At 49.3% G+C, this 17832-nt stretch overlaps 3 protein-coding genes across 3 annotated transcripts; all 3 read right to left on the bottom strand.

The window, feature by feature from the left end:
- Window positions 1-2154: 2154 nt before the first annotated feature.
- On the bottom strand, window positions 2155-2870 carry EV420DRAFT_1646143 (uncharacterized protein; the record flags this gene model as incomplete). Its single annotated transcript, XM_060477866.1, has 3 exons — window positions 2155-2501; window positions 2553-2718; window positions 2769-2870. The coding sequence occupies 3 exons, from the start codon at window positions 2868-2870 to the stop codon at window positions 2155-2157; spliced, it is 615 nt and encodes a 204-aa protein (XP_060327748.1).
- A 321-nt stretch (window positions 2871-3191) lies between these two features.
- EV420DRAFT_1560830 (uncharacterized protein) lies at window positions 3192-4328 on the bottom strand. Its single transcript, XM_060473836.1, has one exon. The coding sequence runs from the start codon at window positions 3926-3928 to the stop codon at window positions 3257-3259; it is 672 nt and encodes a 223-aa protein (XP_060327747.1). The 5' UTR covers window positions 3929-4328; the 3' UTR covers window positions 3192-3256.
- Window positions 4329-15694: 11366 nt separating this feature from the next.
- EV420DRAFT_1560826 (uncharacterized protein) lies at window positions 15695-17427 on the bottom strand. Its single transcript, XM_060473835.1, has 6 exons — window positions 17241-17427; window positions 16402-17199; window positions 16211-16350; window positions 16090-16153; window positions 15943-16035; window positions 15695-15873 (listed from the first exon to the last, which is right to left on the bottom strand). The coding sequence occupies exons 1-6, from the start codon at window positions 17380-17382 to the stop codon at window positions 15785-15787; spliced, it is 1326 nt and encodes a 441-aa protein (XP_060327746.1). The 5' UTR covers window positions 17383-17427; the 3' UTR covers window positions 15695-15784.
- Between the last annotated feature and the right edge of the window lie 405 nt (window positions 17428-17832).

The raw sequence follows: 17832 nt of genomic DNA, 5'->3' as shown, positions 1-17832 counted from the left end.
ACATCTACCGTGTCCAACCAATAAGTTGGGAGACCGTCGCATTGGACCATTCAAAATTGTGGCAAAAAAGGGCGCATCCACTTACAAACTCAAACTACCATCTAAGTGGCAGATTCACAATAGATTCAACGAATCTATCCTCACCCCCTACATCGAACCAGTGTTCTCCAATCAACCTCAACCTGAAAGACCACCACCTGAACTTATCGAAGATGAAGAAGAGTACGAGATCGAGAAAATTGTGGAACAGAGGGACAGGATATCTGGAAGGGGAAAACATCGCAAACAGATCACCGAGTACTTAGTGAAGTGGAAGGGCTACCCATCAGAAGAGAACTCATGGGTTAAATGCTCCGACATGGTGAATGCCGAGGAACTATTGAACAAATACGAATCATGCATTCAAAAGGTTCACTGGTTCCAAAATCCAAACAGTAAATGGGTAGGGAAAGATGACAAAATCCCAGATGGGCTACCTACACCATCTATCTCTCCTTGCATCACCATTGTACCTTCATCACAATGCTCATATCCAGGCCATGGCCACACCATCCATAATAACGATTCAATCCCTGACGATGAGGACACTGACTTGGAAGCAGAAATCGATATAACCAGCCTAAGATGAGTAGAAGAAAATTGGGACCCCGACGCAAAAGACGATTTTTCTTTATATTCTCTATCTGCTAAAACCTCTGAGTACAACTCTATTTCATCGTTCGGGACGAACAAGTCTTAAGAGGGGGGTAATGTTATGGTTTATGCATGCTTTATTCGATTTTATTTACTTTTTACATATTAAAGCTTACGAACTATTATCTGACTTATCGAGAAAGTCTCACAGTACTATTTATAGCATACCAAATGTGTACTTAAGTTGAAGCCTATGCTGGCCTAACCCCCAGCTATGGCTAAGGTTTAATCTACCTAGTCCTATCTCCTTGCTGCATGACTATTTGAGCTCATCACCCCTCGTCTTATACGTATCTGACTCACATCGTACTATCTGCCTTGTGGTAGTCTTTGCTCGATTTCGATCGTTGGACTGGTGGCTAACATTTTACCCATCTGCAAAAAATACAGTCTCCTCAAAAGCGAACTTCCAGGAAAAATCCAGGTCTAGTTGGGCTTGTAGTGTGCACTCGGAAGAACTTTGTATGCTGAAAAATCACTAGATATATAACTGTTAGATTGGATTTTGTTGCGCATGGCAGAATTTTCCAATAGCATATGGCTAGCAGTTTCTGTACTAGCTATAGCTTTTACGGGCTTGAAGCTTAGTTGGCATGACACCTGTCACAAACCATGAGGTAAATATTGTGACCATTTCAATAAATTCGATAAAATCCATCTAGGTCTATACAACATCTTCATATGCATCAAATTCATGCCGCCGATAAAGTTAGATTCTATAGCATGGGCTGTTGCCACTCTTCATACTGCACCTCCAGTTTCTAGCTGTCTATACAGATCATTGACATAACTCTCATGAATTTGAAGTATGTGATGTGCCCATCAAGCATCTTGTTATTGAAAGGTTCTGTGGGGATGGGTATGGACACATGAAGTGTAGACTTGGACATTACATCAGGGATCGGCTCATTGTCATCAGGCTGTGACTGTATACATGCGCTGATACCCTTCGCAAAGGCACAACAAATGAGTCTAAGGCAGCAAGAAAACATGGAAAAAGAGGGTGATATAGGAATTGGCTCTGACTCTTCCGAAGCTGTAAGGAAGTCAACTTTCTCCTTGGACAGACTTTGCCATGTCTGTGTTCAGTCAAACCATTCAGCGAATGGCATGTCTGCAGACTTCAGCTGTAACAGTCTCAGTGTCAGCTGCTCCTTGATTACAACAATCTCATAGCAGCAGCAAAACATCAGCAAGACATAGTAAAGTGCCTCGATGTCATGCTGGTACAGATGGCCAATATCAGACTGATTCAAAAGTTCATGAGCCATATAAGGCGGTGTGCCCATGTGGTGGGGAAATGTAGTTCCCATCAGAGGAAAAAAGGAGGAGAGGTCGAAATCATTTAGTATGCTGCAAACTTTGTCATCCTTTGGTCTTTTTTGAAACATGACATTTGCCATACTAATGTCTCAATGAAGAATCTTCACATGATCAAATAGTCACCTATAACCTAGACTGTCATATGTTATACTCAGATGCTAGAGATAGAAACAAAAGTGATATACATTGTAGTATATCAAGAAAGGCTTGAGCGATATCCTTGACATTGGCCAGGTCCATCATGGGAAAGAGATGTTCTGACATGGTGATGCGAAGAAGGTGCTCCTCATATATGAGTGTCTTCCCATCGACATAGGATCCCATTCTCAAGAGCTCCATCAACTTTCTCCAAGGTAAATCTTTATTGTCGAAGCTGAAGTCTTGGGAATGAAAGATCTCAGGAAGATGATCCAGAACCCAATGCCTCTCGCCTTGACCAGCCATCTCATCAGCCTTGACCTTCGCAGCATCCGCCAGCCTCTTCTCTGAGTTGCAATAGATGCTTGGCAAGCTGATCTTGACTACAAGTTACTTACCAGGCCATTCCGGGCACTCAGTGGTAATGACACAGATGTTCCTCCCAACAAGACCTCGCTGGCAGTCAATGATGTCTCCGAGGGTGAGAACAATGTCAGATTTATTGGCTTTCTTCAAAGTTATCTTCAGATCCTTCAAGAGATTTGCAGGATTCCTGTGGTCAATCTTTTCAAAAGACTTGATGTAACGCTCTTCGATAATGCGATCAAGAATACAGTGTTAGGGAAAAGCGAAACAATAGCATCCAATAAGCATTGGAGGCTCTTCATCGACAGAAGATGGTTCAGAGGCTCCCGACGTGTCTCTGTCATGAGCATTGTGGTGGTATAGTTGAAAAGGATATTGCCTCTCGAGTCCTCATTCAGGTATCATGAAAGGATCCATGAGTGGATATAGAGAATAAGTGGCACAGATAAGAATGAGTATGGTGACAGAACTGTTCGTGCTGTTACAGGCACTGGAGACAATGCAGTGGAATCTGGATGTTGCATAGACACGAGATTGGTTAATGAGTGGCATCTTGTGTATAGTAAGTGCAAAGCAGTGACAGTCAAAATATTCCCAAGGCTACTAGTCTGAGCTTCACCATGCTCAATGTGACAGGACATTAGAGTTCAGAGCAAAAATTTGACATTTGAATGCAACTTTGTATGCCTATCTATGTGAATATACACTTGTTCAACCTCTGAGATGTTAGGCTTCACTACTGATCATTTTTAATAACTAGGGAGTGGCCACCAATATCTGACATGATCGCCAAAAAGTCCGAGTAGACAACATATCCGCCGAGCGTCTCTTCATCAAAGGGCACAGGGATCTGGATGCTGCTGGGACAATTTGTAAGATCATGCTCACTCAGTGGAATGAAATTTGCAGGAATCTTTCGTTTCAGATTGGGTTGAATCTTGGATTTGGTCTGTGCATGGAAACCATCACCAAATGCAACCCAGATGTCTTGAAGCCAAGGAAGAAAGGCAGAAAATGATGTCAAAGTAGGAATGGGCATGTCCTCAGCTAGGAAGCATCTCTTCTGCCTAGATAGGGCTTCCCACATCATCATTCGGTCTAACCAGTCAGAAAATGGTGGTTTCTTCCCCTTTTCCATTTTCAATTCCTTCATTGTGGACCCCTTGTCAGAGCACACAATCTTGTAACGACAGCAGAGCATCATCAAGACATAGAACAGGGCTTCGATATCATGACAATACAGATGGCTGATGTCGGTTGCATGCAGAAGGTCACAGGCCATATAAGGTGCAGTACCTGTATGATGGAGAGATGAGGCATCTCGGAGAGGAAGAAAAGAGGAGAGGTCGAAATCATTGAGGACACCACAGACTTGCCTATGTCTCCTTCGATACATCACATTGGTCATACTGATATCACAGTGGAGAATCATTGGGTGATCAAAGAGCCATCAATGACCTAAATTGACATGCTTTAGATTGTAGCTTGAAGGAGGAAAATGGTGTCAAGAAAAAAAACATACACTGCAATATATCAAGAAAAACCTGACCAATCTCCTTTACATCATTGAGGGTGTTCAAGGGAAAGAGGCGTTCAGAGACATTAATACAAAGAAGATGCTCTTCATATATGAAAGTCTTTCCATCCACATAGGATGCCTCTATCAACAGCTCCATCAGCCTTCTCTGGGGTGAAGCTTCATCATCAAAGTGGAAGTCTTGGGAATGAAGGATATCGGGAAGATGATCTAAAACCCAATGCCTCTGGCCCTTGCCAGCCATCTCCTCAGCCTTGGCCTTCACAGCATCCACCAGCTCAAGGGGGTTGCGGCCCGGCAAGCCGGCACATCGGGTCAGTCGGTCCAAAAGGTCCTTAAAAATTTTTTGCCCCCCTCTTGTAAAATATCATCCAGAGAACCTAGACACTGCTAGAGATGTTTATTTCAGCTGATATATGCAGGGTAATGACCTCACATAACCCAAAGAGTGCTGGAAAAGCAGTCAAATCGATGTTGAAGGCTTGAAGCGACAATGGCATGGTGCCGGATATCGGCAGGATTAGTCAGTACTGAGTTACCGGCCATAAAAATATTTTCGAGTTCTTTCTCCGCTTTTGCTTCCAATGACAATACTGCGAGACAGAATTGGTGAGTTGAAATTGAATACATCTGTGTTGGAATGCTCACAAGATTGGATAGTATCACATTCAATGCGTTGGCCTGGAACGATGGGTCCCAAATTGGAAGTGTCGGTCATGTACAGTAGGAAAGCATTGTTGCTAGCAGACAAAAACTGTATATCATCAGCATTTAGATTGAGGATGAGAGGACTACATAGGTGGAAAGCTTGCACTGGCAGGTGACCCCGACATGGAGTGATTACATGATGTTTTCCTTGTGGGTATGTTTTTCCCATGATGGTTGGTCGGTCGGTCCATCGAGGCCTTAAAAAATTTTTCGACCTGATATGATTTTTTTGGTTTTTGCGACCCCCTTGCACCAGCTTCTCCTCTGAGTCGTGATGGATACTTGGCCAACTGATCTTAACTACAAGTTGTTGCCCAGGCCATGCTGATGAGCGAGCAGCAACAACACATGTGCCCCATCCAATGAGATCTTGCTGGCAATGGAGTATTCCACCAAGCTCGAGAATAATGTTGGTTCCGTTATCTTTCTGCAATATCATCTGCCAACCATGGAACAGATGTGCAGGATTTCTGAATGGTCCAAAACTCTTCATGTAGGGATCTGTGAGAATGTGATCAAGGATTCCATGCTGTGAGAGAGTAAGACAATGACATCCTATGAGCATTGCAATGAATGGCTCTTTGTCTTCTTCATCGGCTATGTCAATGGCCTGAGACACAACAACAGAAGATCGATCATAGTATATGAGCTGGAGGCAGTCACGGTCAATCAAAGTGACCAGTGCATGCAACCACAGCCCAGCACTGCAGAGTATATGTGTCGCATATCTCGCGCACTGTATACGAGTTTTTTCATCACTAGGAAGACCTCTGGGAAAGCCATCTTTGTCAATCGGGCCTAGTGCCTGTTTTGCTGTGCCTGAGGGTTGGCTGCCATGTGATACACATAATACCTTCAAAAAAGACTTAAAAATCATCAGTTAGCTAGTGATAACAGACAAAAAAGTGACAGCTTACTTCATCACTACAATCTGATTTCTGCTTCCTGGAGCTCGAAGAAACACTTGATGTCAAAGGAACATTGTTACGGTTTACTCATTTCTTTTTCTTTTCTTTCCTTTTCTCTACGTATTCATGATTACTCCACCATGCGGTCCTGATCAGACATTCTCACAGTACTATTTTTAGTGTACCCAACATGTATTTAAGGAGAGCCTCAGCTGGTCTAAACCCCAGCTTCGGCTAAGGTTTAATCTACCTAACATCGAACTCCGTTCTTCGCGACTATCTAAGTTCGCTCCTGGCTCTATCATTTCGTCTTTGACCTCCGAGTGTATTGTCCACCGAAGTGCGAGTGGCGATCCTTGGTTGATCTAAGTCGATAAGAGTTAGTGGCTAACATTTAGCCGAAGCTCGTCCCACGTTGCCCAGCGCCACGTCAAAGAACGAACGCTGCCCAACAACTTACCTGCTAATTCCTGAAATTCGTTTGACCAGTGAGGTCATCGCCCTACGTTCGTGAGAACAGTCTCGTGACTGTTAGCATACGACGAGTGGACCAACGGTCCAACACGAAACCCTTCCAACTATCCCTAAAGTTAGCCTCAGTGCTAGCAGTCATACTGCTGACGCTGACTGACCCATTCCCTACCGACGATCTCTGGTCAATGACCGGTTCCACATACGAAACCGACCTTAACTTGATAATCGCCGTACTCACCGCCCTCACCATCCTTGCTCTAGCCGTCATATGGTCCACCGTAACCGTCGGACTTTTATCAAAATAAGTTCACAAACGGATGCCCTTATCCGACGCCATTCCCGCAATCTCTGCCATTTTTATTCTCTTTTTCTTATCCATCTTCTTGTACCAGATCCATCAGTGCTGCCGCCAACAAAGGAGGGTTCGCGCTCAACTACCCTTCCATTACATGCCCAGCACGCCAGCGTATCCCCCTCCCATAATCTTCATTCCCACAGCTTCTCAGCAAACCCTACACGATGGCCGACCCATCACACCCAGAGGACCTGGAGGATCCCTTTACGAGTCGTCGCGACCCAGCTCACGATCCTCAGAGTCGAGCACCGACTCCTACAGAAGCGCTACCGCCGAGTCAGTCGACATCACCGATACCCGGGGCATATTCCTCGACCGAGGAGACTCGCCCCTACCAGGCATCTTCGACCAGTCTCCAGTCGAAGGCGAGTCAAGTACCGACGGAGCCGGAGGACAAGTCAGTGGGCCTGTGGACGAGGGCGAAGAAGGCGCTGACACTGAGCTCGAAAGGCTCCGAATCGAAGACCTCCTTGACGACCTCTACCCGAACGAGGAGGAAAATGCAACCCATACCGGAGACAACTGGAGTGGGCACTCCCAGACAGAGTGGTCTGACGCAGACTGGGGCAGCGAGCGGAGGAGATACGAGAAGAGGGGACCCCGAGACGACTACAACAACGATCCCGGAGAGCTTGCCCTTGGGGCCTCCGCCGCGACTACCACCCGTACAGATGGAGCAAAGCCCGTTCCAGATGCTTGGCCGCCTAGCAGAGGGGAGCCCGTTGCTTGGTACCCACGTACCAGTTGGGTCTATGCAGACCCCAGGGAAACACCTCCTGTGGCCGGAGTTGAGACCAACAACTCCGAGCCTGAGCGGGAAGAGACCCAGCTCGATACGCAGCCCGCCACCGTCCCCACGCACGAGCCGACAGATGGGGAGCTTTGGGGTGAGTTTCCAGAATACGACTCCGAGGAACTTGGGGCAATTGCCAGGGCCGGAGACCTCGCCCGAGTCCCTGACTTCATTCTGTCGGTTGCCTCGCGAGCCTTCACCGACCCCGTCCCAGGCTCCCAGCGCCCGTGGCCTCTTCTCTACCACACGTACGTTGAGTCCCTCCGACTCCCTTGAGATGCCCGGCTCGCCCCAGAAGTCCAGGCCCTCATGGACCGAGGAAGAGCGCATGACGCACACATCCGTAGAGCCGAGGAAGATGCCCTCCAGGGACCCAACGGGTGGTGGGACCTCCCCCTCGAACCCGACGCCACCCCGAGGGAGATCAAGAACAGAATGCGCGCCGCCGCCGTCCGATACTCAGGCGCCGCCCGATGTGCCAGAACAGACCTCGAAGCGAGACGAAGAGCCTGGAACTCCTACCAGGCAGAGATCAGCGACGAGGACTTGGACATCGGGAGGTGGAGAAGAAACCAGGAGATCGACCGCGTCACCAGAGAGAGGCAGACGGCCAAGGATGCCCAGTCGGCCCCCAAACCAGGCCCTCGAACCGACGGTGATGATGGCCGTAAGGACGGTCCTGCTTAACGGACCAGTCCCGAGGCCTGCCATCTTCGACCTCCTCCCGTGGCATGGTCTATACGAAATAATGATGGAGGACATGGAAAAGGACCCGCAGTGGCTATTTACGGAAGCGGGAGAGGACTACCGCCAAGCCAAGTTTATTGGCGACGTATACCTCATGAAGAACATCCTCGAGGTGGAAACCTGGCATAGGGCAGCAATAGTATGGAACCAGGTCCATCCCGACACAACCCAGCGGGACTGCGAGCCGTATCGCCGTCCCCAACCGATGCCGAACCCCTACGATATCGGGGGGTTCTTCCCGGAAGGATTTCTCGGCGGAGCAGGAGGAGGCGACGATGGGGGTCCCATTGACGTAGGGGAAGGAACCTCCTCACGCAAAGGGAAGGAGTCCACGGTACCGAGAAACCCACCGATGGGGCCACCCGCAGGGAAGGGACCTTCCCTTCCGTCGTTCCCAGGGGACTATCTGCCCCCTGGGGAGAACTATCGGCTAAGGTCTCTTCCCTGCCCTCCTAAACCGCCTGCACCACCTTCGCCGCCGTCACCGCCCGATCCCATTGACCCATGGGTCTTAGCCCCGGGAGCCGTGAACAACCCCTGGAACGATGTCAAGCCCAAGCTGATCACGCAGCCGGAGTACTTCACTGGGGTGTCCTCGGACATCAATTGCTTCCTCCATCACTGTGAAGCATACTTCCAGGTCTTCTCCATGTACTATACCATGAACGCTCAGGGGCAAAACCCCTATCGAATCACGTTTGCTATGGGGTACCTACGTGGCGAAGCCCAACAGTGGTGGGGCGACCAATATTACTGCTATCGGGACCTGCGGGGGCATTGGAGGTTTCCTACATGGGAGGAGTTCTCTCATGACCTAACCATGCAATTCCGAGAAGTCGCCGAGTTAGCCATCTGGAAGCGGGAGTGGAAGAAGGTTCGCCAGTCGGACTTCAAGTCGGCCGTGGAGTTCTTCGCGAAGTTTGAACGCTTAGCCCACAAGTGCGAGGAGTTCGGAGATGAAAAACAGATGTTCGAAGCGGTGGAAGCGGCGATAAGGCCGACGGTGCGAAATACGGTTATGCATGGGGACAACGAGCGCCCCACAACCTACGCACAATGGAAGGCGTGGGTCTTAAGGATCGACGCCAATTATAGGTACGGGGTCACCCAAGGGTTGGGCAGTAAGCCCTCCTTGAACCAAGGAGGTTCGGGTCGAGGCAATCAATCATCACAGAAGGGAAGCGGCCAGAGTTCTAGTGGCGATAAGAAGGACGCCACGGGAACGACCTATGGAGGTGCCGGCCAGCCGATGGAAATCGATAAGCTGCGGAGCGATAAGCGGTGCTTTAAGTGTGGGAACACCGGGTGGAGCTGAGACCATAAATGTCTGACCGACAAATCCAAATGGCTCCCCGTCAAACTCCCCCCTCGCAAAAAACCTAACGCCCAACGCCTACGCCAGTTGCTCGCAGAAGCAGAGAAAGAAGAGAACGGAACGGAGACGAAGATCGAGGAGGTCAAGGAGGACAAGTCATCAAAAGACGAGCCGGCATCGAAATAAGTGATTCGACGGCGTCGGCAAAGGACTTAGCTTCACCTGGTGTGCGCTCATGTACTTCTAGTCGGACTTATACTACGTATGTAGGTACTCCGTACGAACAATATACCAACTTTTTTGCCGCGTTACCCATAGAAGAAACTAAGGATGAAGAATTGCCAAACCCTCACAGTGTAGGAGGGGATTTCTGCCACTCTGCGTGGCCTGCGCTCAGCATAGAACCCCGAGGGGCCGTCCTACCTCAGGAACCCCCGCTTGATCGCAAAGAGGCCGCTGCTGCAGATCAAGTCAAGGCCAAAGCCAGACATGGCCCAGGTCGCCCGGGCAGGGAGAAGCGGCCGACGACTTTGACAGTGGGGACAACAAATGAACCCGCTGTCAGTGCCAGAAAAGCAGCTGAGGTGAGGAGCTCGGAAGACCACCTTCACCCAGTAACCGTCTTGACGGCCAACAGTGAAGACCTTTCAGGGGAGCTAATATGTGTGCGTCTGCCAGAAGTTTCCACGAGTACCGCCCTGGTTAGGAAAGAGGATAAGTACAGAGCAGCAGGGGAGGTTACAACGCCGCACACAAGCGCCCTTGGCCGGGGCCGAACACAGGGCAGCGAGCCCTCCTCCCCCAATTCGACAGAAGGCGCCCAAGTGCCGCTGAGGGGCCCTCTTCGGCCCGGTGACCAAATGCCACCTCGAATCAAGAACCATTCCGTCTCGTTGGAAGAAGTGGAAGACGAAGAAGCCTATCTACGATCCGATATCCCGATCACCCCCCTGCGGAAGGCCCCCTCAATGGCTCCCTCGCTCACCGCGATGCCCAACAACAAGAAGGTCATCGCAGAGATGTACTACGAACCCCACGGCATCCTATGGACCCGTAGGGCATTACACATCATGCGAGGGGATGCAGCTGCCCGAGCGGTGCTCAACGGATGGGTGCATCCTCGCCGCAGGGAGGAGGTCACCGATCAACTATGTCACCAGTTGGAGGAACAAACCGAGACTGCCGAACAGGCAAGGGAGAAGTGGCAGTGGATGGGAGACCTGCAGAAACCCCCAATGTACATACGAGGAAGGAAGGGGCGTAACGTTTCAATAAAAGTGCAGTTAGAGACCCTGGACACGAGGGAAACCCACGCCCTAAGCGCTCTAGTCGACAGTGGAGCCACCGGCAGCTCTATTGACCGCGGCTGGGCCTAAGAGCACAGCCTCAATCTAAAGAAGGCTGCTCGACCGGTACTGGTCTACAATGCCGATGGCACCAGGAATAAGGGAGGGGATATCACGGAATATGCCAAAGTAAGACTACGTATTGGAGATCACGTGGAACGGATTGAACTCGCCGTAGTCGACCTAGGCTCGACCCCCCTGTTCCTCGGGCACGATTGGATACAACGACATAACCCCCTGATCGACTGGGACACCGAAGCGGTTACCTTAGCCTGGTGCGCATGTCGCAAGATCCCGTTTTCGCTGCCTGACACCAATCCCTCGGCACGATGGGATGAGTATGAAGAAGGAGATACCATCCTGGTTATCGACTTTGAGGAAGCCTTTCATGTGCGGGCTATGGGAACCAGAGCCAATGAGCTGGCGGCCCGGGCCAACGCGAAAAAGGACGCCAAGACCTTCGAAGAAATCATACCAGAAGAGTACCGAGAGTTCAAGGACATCTTCGACAAGGAGAGTTTCGACGAGTTGCCTCCGCGTAAACCTTGGGACCATGCTATCGAACTCATCCCCAACGCGAACGCGAATCTAGACTGCAAGGTCTACCCTCTTAACCCTACAGAGCAGGAAGAACTAGATAGGTTCCTTGACGAGAACTTGTCTACCGGGCGTATTCAGGCGTCGAAATCTCCCATGGCGTCCCCCTTCTTTTTCGTCAAAAAGAAAGATGGGAAGTTATGTCGGAGATTGTGCAAACACCTAATTAGGGTATTTGCAAAATAATCCGGCCCGATATAATTACGGGATGAATATTACACCTTTATTATTCTCCGAATATGTAATAAGAGATCAGATAACTGCGCTTCGCTTTCCCCCCACCGTCGTTGTGCGGTATACCTTCTTGTTGGCCTGTATGGCATATTTATGGGCTGCAGGTGCGTCTTATTGATCTGTACCACTAATATATTCACTAAATACCTTGATGTCCTGTGGTCCCAACATCGGCAAGCCCAGCAGTGTCGATCCACGCTTATCTCACGCATAAGCCCTCGAATGAGGCTGCACGCTGTGCAAGTGACGCTTGATGCCCGAGACAATGCCAAGTATACAAGACCATTGCCAAACTGTCATCATCTGAGTGGGTAGCTACCGCAGGAGGCAGAGGCAATGACGACAACGACAACGACATAAGTAACAACGACGCGCGGGCGGCAAGAGTGCAAGGATGACCGACTCCACAATTACGGGGCGTAGGCAGGCGGGCAGTTTCCCGCCATGGAGGACGCACAGAGGGCCGGCAAGGTGCAGGAAGACAAGTGAGCGAGTAGGGTGAAGGTCAGGCTGTGACATCCAACAGCGGCGATACCTTCCTGTCCTTTCCTTCCCGGTAGTCCTGTCATGTACACCCAAAATCCTTTCCAATAGCTGCATTGTTCTTGAATATATGCATGTTACCTGTCCATTGTTCGCAGAAAAAAGGCTTGAGGTTGCTTGAGGTTAGTTGAACTAAATGGGTGTCACTGCTGCTAGCATTACAAAGTAACTCAAAATGCATAAACAAATATGTACTATATGGTCTAATGGTTAGCTTGTCTTTGTGTTGTATTATTATTTGTATTTGTTTGTAATGATTTCTGTACTCTTGTGTTCAATCCCCGGTGGATCCGATGTTTAATTGTCATGACACTAAAGGCCCAGAATGGAGTAATAGCTACAAAGTGAGTCTCGGTTGTTATTTTTCGGCTCGCCGAGCGGCAGGACTAATTAGGTTGATGGAAGGGTTTATTAGGGATCAATTTAGTTATCTTATCGTAAAGAACTTTCGTCTCGTTAGGCCTAATTAACGGCTCCGGCACATAACGGCGAAATTAGGCATAATCGGGGCTAAAATTCCCTAAAAAGTGAAATACAAAATGTCGGACATACGTCCGGTACAAGACTACCACAAGTTGAACGAGATGACAATCAAGAACCGCTACCCGCTACCCCTCATTGGAGAACTGATGGACAGGCTGAAGAAGGCTAAATACTTCACCAAACTGGACGTACGGTGGGGCTATAACAACGTGAGGATTAAAAGTGGGGATGAGTGGAAGGCCGCCTTTCGAACTAACCGAGGGCTCTACGAACCCTTGGTGATGTTTTTCGGACTCACCAATTCCCCCGCCACTTTTCAATGGATGATGAACGACATCTTCAAAGACTTGATAGCGGCTGGAGAAGTGTCGGTGTACTTGGACGATATTCTCATCGCCTCCAAGACCAAGGCCGAGCACAAGCGGATCGTGCGAAAAGTACTCCAAATCTTACACGAAAACAAGTTATTCCTCAAGGCAGAGAAGTGCGAGTTTGAAGTGGAAGAGACGGAGTACCTGGGCATGATCATCAGCGAAGGGAAGATTCGTATGGACCCCATAAAGATCACAGGTCTACTCGATTGGCCGACCCCCTGAAGGAAGCAGGAACTGCAGTCCTTTCTCGGATTTTGTAATTTCTACCGACGCTTCATTCAAGACTACAGCAAGCACATGAAGTCGCTGACCTCTCTCACCGGAAAACAGGACTGGAAGTGGGGAGAAGCCCAGCAGAAGGCGTTCGAGAAGCTTAAAGAGATGTTCCACGAGGATGTCATGTTGGCCATCCCACTGGATGAGGGACGATTTCGAGTAGAGGCCGACTCAAGCGAGGGAGCGATAGGGGCGGTTTTATCCCAATGGCAAGAGGAGAAATGGCGACCAGTAGCCTTTCTCTCTAAAGCCCTGTCAACTACGGAGCGAAACTACGAAATCTACGACAAGGAGCTCCTAGCCATCATGATCGCCCTCGAGGAGTGGCGCCAATACCTCATGGGGGCTAGGGAAGATTTCGAAATCTGGATGGACCACTCTAACCTACAGTACTTCCGCAAGCCCCAGAAACTCAACCGACGGCAAGCTCGGTGGGTGACCGAACTAGTGGAGTACCAATTCACCCTACATCATAAGCGCGGAGCCCAAAATCGCAAAGCTGACCTTTTATCACGGAGGGCGGACCATGATCAGGGAAAGGAGGATAACCGCGACATAGTGGTTCTCAAGGCAGAGCATTTCAGGACCCTGATGATGCCCACCATGGAAGAGTTGCATGAAAGGATCAAAGCAGCTACGCATAACCCCCGCCACTGGGATAGAGGAATCTCGGACTCCCTAAACCACGAGAAGGGGGTATCTCGTGACCAAGACATGTTGTGGTATGACGGACGTATCTACGTGCCCGCAAACCGTGAACTTTGCGGACAGATCATCGCCCTCAAACATGATCACGTTACGGCAGGGCACCCGGGCATCGAAAAGACCAAAGAGCTGGTGCTCCGAGACTATTGGTGGCCACGAATGCGACGAGACGTGGAAACCTACGTGAAGGGATGCGATGTCTGTCAGCGAACTAAGGCGGATCGTCGCCCAAAGAAAGCCCCTCTACACCCCAACGAGGTCCCGGTTCGCCCTTGGACCCACATCTCGGTAGATATGATCACCAAGTTGCCGGATTCCAGGGGCTTCGACTCCATCCTGGTCATCGTAGATCGCTTCTCCAAGACGATTATCCCTATAGTGTGCACCGAAGAACTGACTTCCCTCGGTTTCGCTAAAATCCTAAGGGATTATGTCTATGTGCCCTACGGAGTAATGCCTGAAAAGGTCATCTCGGACCGCAGTTCGGTTTTCGTCTCTAAATTCATGAAAGAATTCTATGCCCTCATCCGTGTCGAAGGAAACCCATCTACCGCATATCACCCACAGACAGACGGCCAGACAGAAAGGGTCAATCAGGAAATCGAAAAATACCTGAAAATGTTCGTCAATAACCGACAAGATGATTGGAGCAAATGGCTGCCCTTGGCTGCCTTCACTCACAACAACCGTCAACATTCATCGACCGGATACTCTCCATATAAGGTAGTGTTCGGGAGGGATGGACAGGTCATCACCACTGAACAAAAACCGACGGCGGTTCCAGCGGCAACAAAGTTAGTAGCGGAAATAGAAAAGGCACAAGGGGAGACAAAGGCGTCTTTGGAAAAGGCAGCGGAATCGATGAAAAGGGCATACGACAAGCACAAGGGCACGGCCATCGAATACCGCATCGGAGATAAGGTGTGGCTCGACACGACCCACCTGCATCTCCCACGACCTACCAAGAAATTAGGGGATCGACGGGTCGGCCCGTTCATCATTACCGCAAGGAAGGGAGTCTCAGCGTACGAATTGAAACTACCCGCACGCTGGAAAATCCACAACCGATTCAACGAATCCCTACTCACTCCATACACACCCCCTTCATTTCCCAATCAGCCACGACCAGAGCGACCACCTCCGGAATTAATCGACGATGAGGAAGAATACGAGATCGAAGAGATTGTTGAACAACGAGACAAAATAGTCGGTCGAGGCAGAACTCGTCGAACTATAACCGAATACCTCGTAAAGTGGAAAGGTTACCCAATGGAGGAAAACTCCTGGGTCAAACGTTCCGATATGGCCAATGCGGAGGAACTAGTCAACGAGTATGAGGCGAAGATCCAACGAATAAGAGGAAAGATAACCAGAGCCGATGATGGGTTGTCATATAACAGCGACACCCAACAAGACTCTTATCCCTCTTCCTCATCCTCACAATCCGTGACCACGAACGAAGCCAATGGGAGACCCGCTGTCATCAACGAGACCGACGATGAGGAATCCGAAATTAACCTGGAGAACCTACAATGGGTCCAGGAGAATTGGGATTTTGGTAGTGACCAGGAGGACGACGATGGTTCACATTCGTACTACACAGAATCAACTACATCGGGGGAGAGCTCCAGCTCATTCGGGATGAATGAGTCTTGAGAAGGGGGTAATGTTACAGTTTACTCATTTCTTTTTCTTTTCTTTCCTTTTCTCTACATATTCATGATTACTCCACCATGCGGTCCTGATCGGACATTCTCACAGTACTATTTTTAGTGTACCCAACGTGTATTTAAGGAGAGCCTCAGCTGGTCTAAACCCCAGCTTCGGCTAAGGTTTAATCTACCTAACATCGAACTCCATTCTTCGCGACTATCTAAGTTCGCTCCTGGCTCTATCATTTCGTCTTTGACCTCCGAGTGTATTGTCCACCGAAGTGCGAGTGGCAATCCTTGGTTGATCTAAGTCGATAAGAGTTAGTGGCTAACAAACATCATCTACAACCGGCTCATCTTGCCAAGCCCAATCACCAGTGGCAGCACTCAGTCCATCATCTTCTTCAGACAGGGAATCTCCCACAGCACAACTCTCATGCGGCACCACTGTTAGTGCTTCCTGACCACCTGAAAGAGTTAAACTAGTGAACATAAAAACAGCACCAAGAAATATAACCATACCATTAGTGAACAAGGTGTTCCTGCTGTCACCCTCATTCAAGATGTTGTCGGTACCTTTCATCTCCTTGATGTCAGAGAGGAAAGTCAGTTAGCGATCAGGATAAGTTGACCAACAGTGTACCTTGTCCCTGTTATCAGACCATTGTTTCTTGATTCTTGAAGGGTTGCCTGGCATCAAGGGGATATCTGCAGCCTGTTTATCTAGCTGACCATTCTCCACCCATCTCTTACGAGGAAAGGATTTCAATGGGACTTGACCATCTGATGGAATCATTCAGCAAAGATGAAAAAGGAGTCATGAATGGATCCTACCTTTTGATAACAGCCGGATCGCCTTTGTTCTGTCATCCAAGGCTCTGTCGGTGGCTTTCATCTCCTTGATGTGAGTGCAATGAGACCAAGAGGGAATGTTGTCTGGCTTCAATGTTTTCTGCATTGGTCCCTGGCCTTCAATGTCCCCTTTCTTAGTATCCAGCTCTCGATCCTCTGCAAACTTCTTCAATGCATCCCGCTTTAGCTTACCTTCAGCAGAAGCAAATATCCTTGTCATGACGCCAATCATGTCTGGTTTCAGTTGATCCCTGGATCCCTTCACCACATGTGGATCTAGGCGGTAATAGTGGACGATGTCGTCGTCAGGCACAGCGGTGAGTTCGTTAGTCTGCAGAACGTCGACAGCCCGGTTGCACATCTTCACGTAGGGTAGATAGAGCCGTTTTTCTCGGTTGTGATCAATGCTTGTACTATTTGCCTTCTTCAGATACTCGTTCAAAAGTCTGTCGAAGTGTTGATCCGCGAGGACATCGTCAATGGCAGACTTGTAAGTTGTGCGCCAATCCGCGGGGACGTTGAGGAATGTTTGGAGAAATATGTCGAAGTTGACAAATAACCGATGGCGGAGGTCCTCTTGTAAATATCCGTCTGTTGGGCCAGTCTTTTTTGCAGGATCACATACGTGCAGACTAGCGGTGCCACGACTGTAAGGTGTTCGTCCGGTGATCCAGGTCAGGGGCTTGATGACGCGGTTTGAGGCGAGATCATCACCACCTTCAGGCGACGGTGAAGGAGGGCGCCTTTCGAGGTCGTCAAGGCGCAAAGGTCTGCAGTGCTCTGCTGCAGCTCTTCGTCGGCCGATGCCGGTTCCGAGGAACCCGAAACGTCTCGTTTACGCGAATGACGGTCACGATATTGCTTGGAGTGATACCGTTTTTTGGGCAGTGGCTTGGGTGGTGTGAAGGGATCCATGAATGGGTTTGGAGAAGGTGGGGTTGCGAGGAAAATTAGGACAGCCATGGCAAACTTTTCAAGCTCTTATAGAGACTCACCGACGTGTCTGAGGTTTGGGAAGAAGTTCTGTCGAGAATCTTGCCTTTTTTGATCCAAATCCGTGGGAAGAATGCTCAAACTTAGACTCAATGTCTCGGACTTCATGCATCATGTCTACAACAGATTTCGAATTCAACGGGGGAGCACCGACGCAAGATGTCATGATGATTCTGTTGAACCTGCCTGATTACTACTGTGTTGAAAAAGCCAATTTTGGAAGACATCTACCGTTCCAGGAACTTGCGTCTTTGAAAGTCACCATCGGCATGAGATTCGTGGGATCTTGTAACTTAATTTGAGATGAGAATGTCAAGGGTGATGAGTAGCGGGCAGGACCCAGTGCTCAGGCGCTCTAATTATTCCCTTGGACCTGGCCTTCGTGACATCAGTCAATTTCTTCTCCGATTCCCAAAAGAC

Source organism: Desarmillaria tabescens, assembly GCF_030435595.1.
Source record: "Desarmillaria tabescens strain CCBAS 213 chromosome Unknown EV420scaffold_33, whole genome shotgun sequence".
Lineage (NCBI taxonomy): Eukaryota > Fungi > Basidiomycota > Agaricomycetes > Agaricales > Physalacriaceae > Desarmillaria > Desarmillaria tabescens.
Note: the sequence above shows the minus strand (reverse complement) of the source record. Positions and strands in the feature narration are given on the sequence as shown.

Coding starts and splice junctions, on each gene's coding strand:
- EV420DRAFT_1560830 (XM_060473836.1), bottom strand. CDS start 3,928: ATGACCAATGTGATGTATCGAAGGAGACATAGGCAAGTCTGTGGTGTC.
- EV420DRAFT_1560826 (XM_060473835.1), bottom strand. CDS start 17,382: ATGGCTGTCCTAATTTTCCTCGCAACCCCACCTTCTCCAAACCCATTC. Junction 17,200..17,240: donor GCGTAAACGAGACGTTTCGG/GTTCCTCGGAAC, acceptor GAGCTGCAGCAG/AGCACTGCAGACCTTTGCGC. Junction 16,351..16,401: donor GATCCGGCTGTTATCAAAAG/GTAGGATCCATT, acceptor TGATTCCATCAG/ATGGTCAAGTCCCATTGAAA.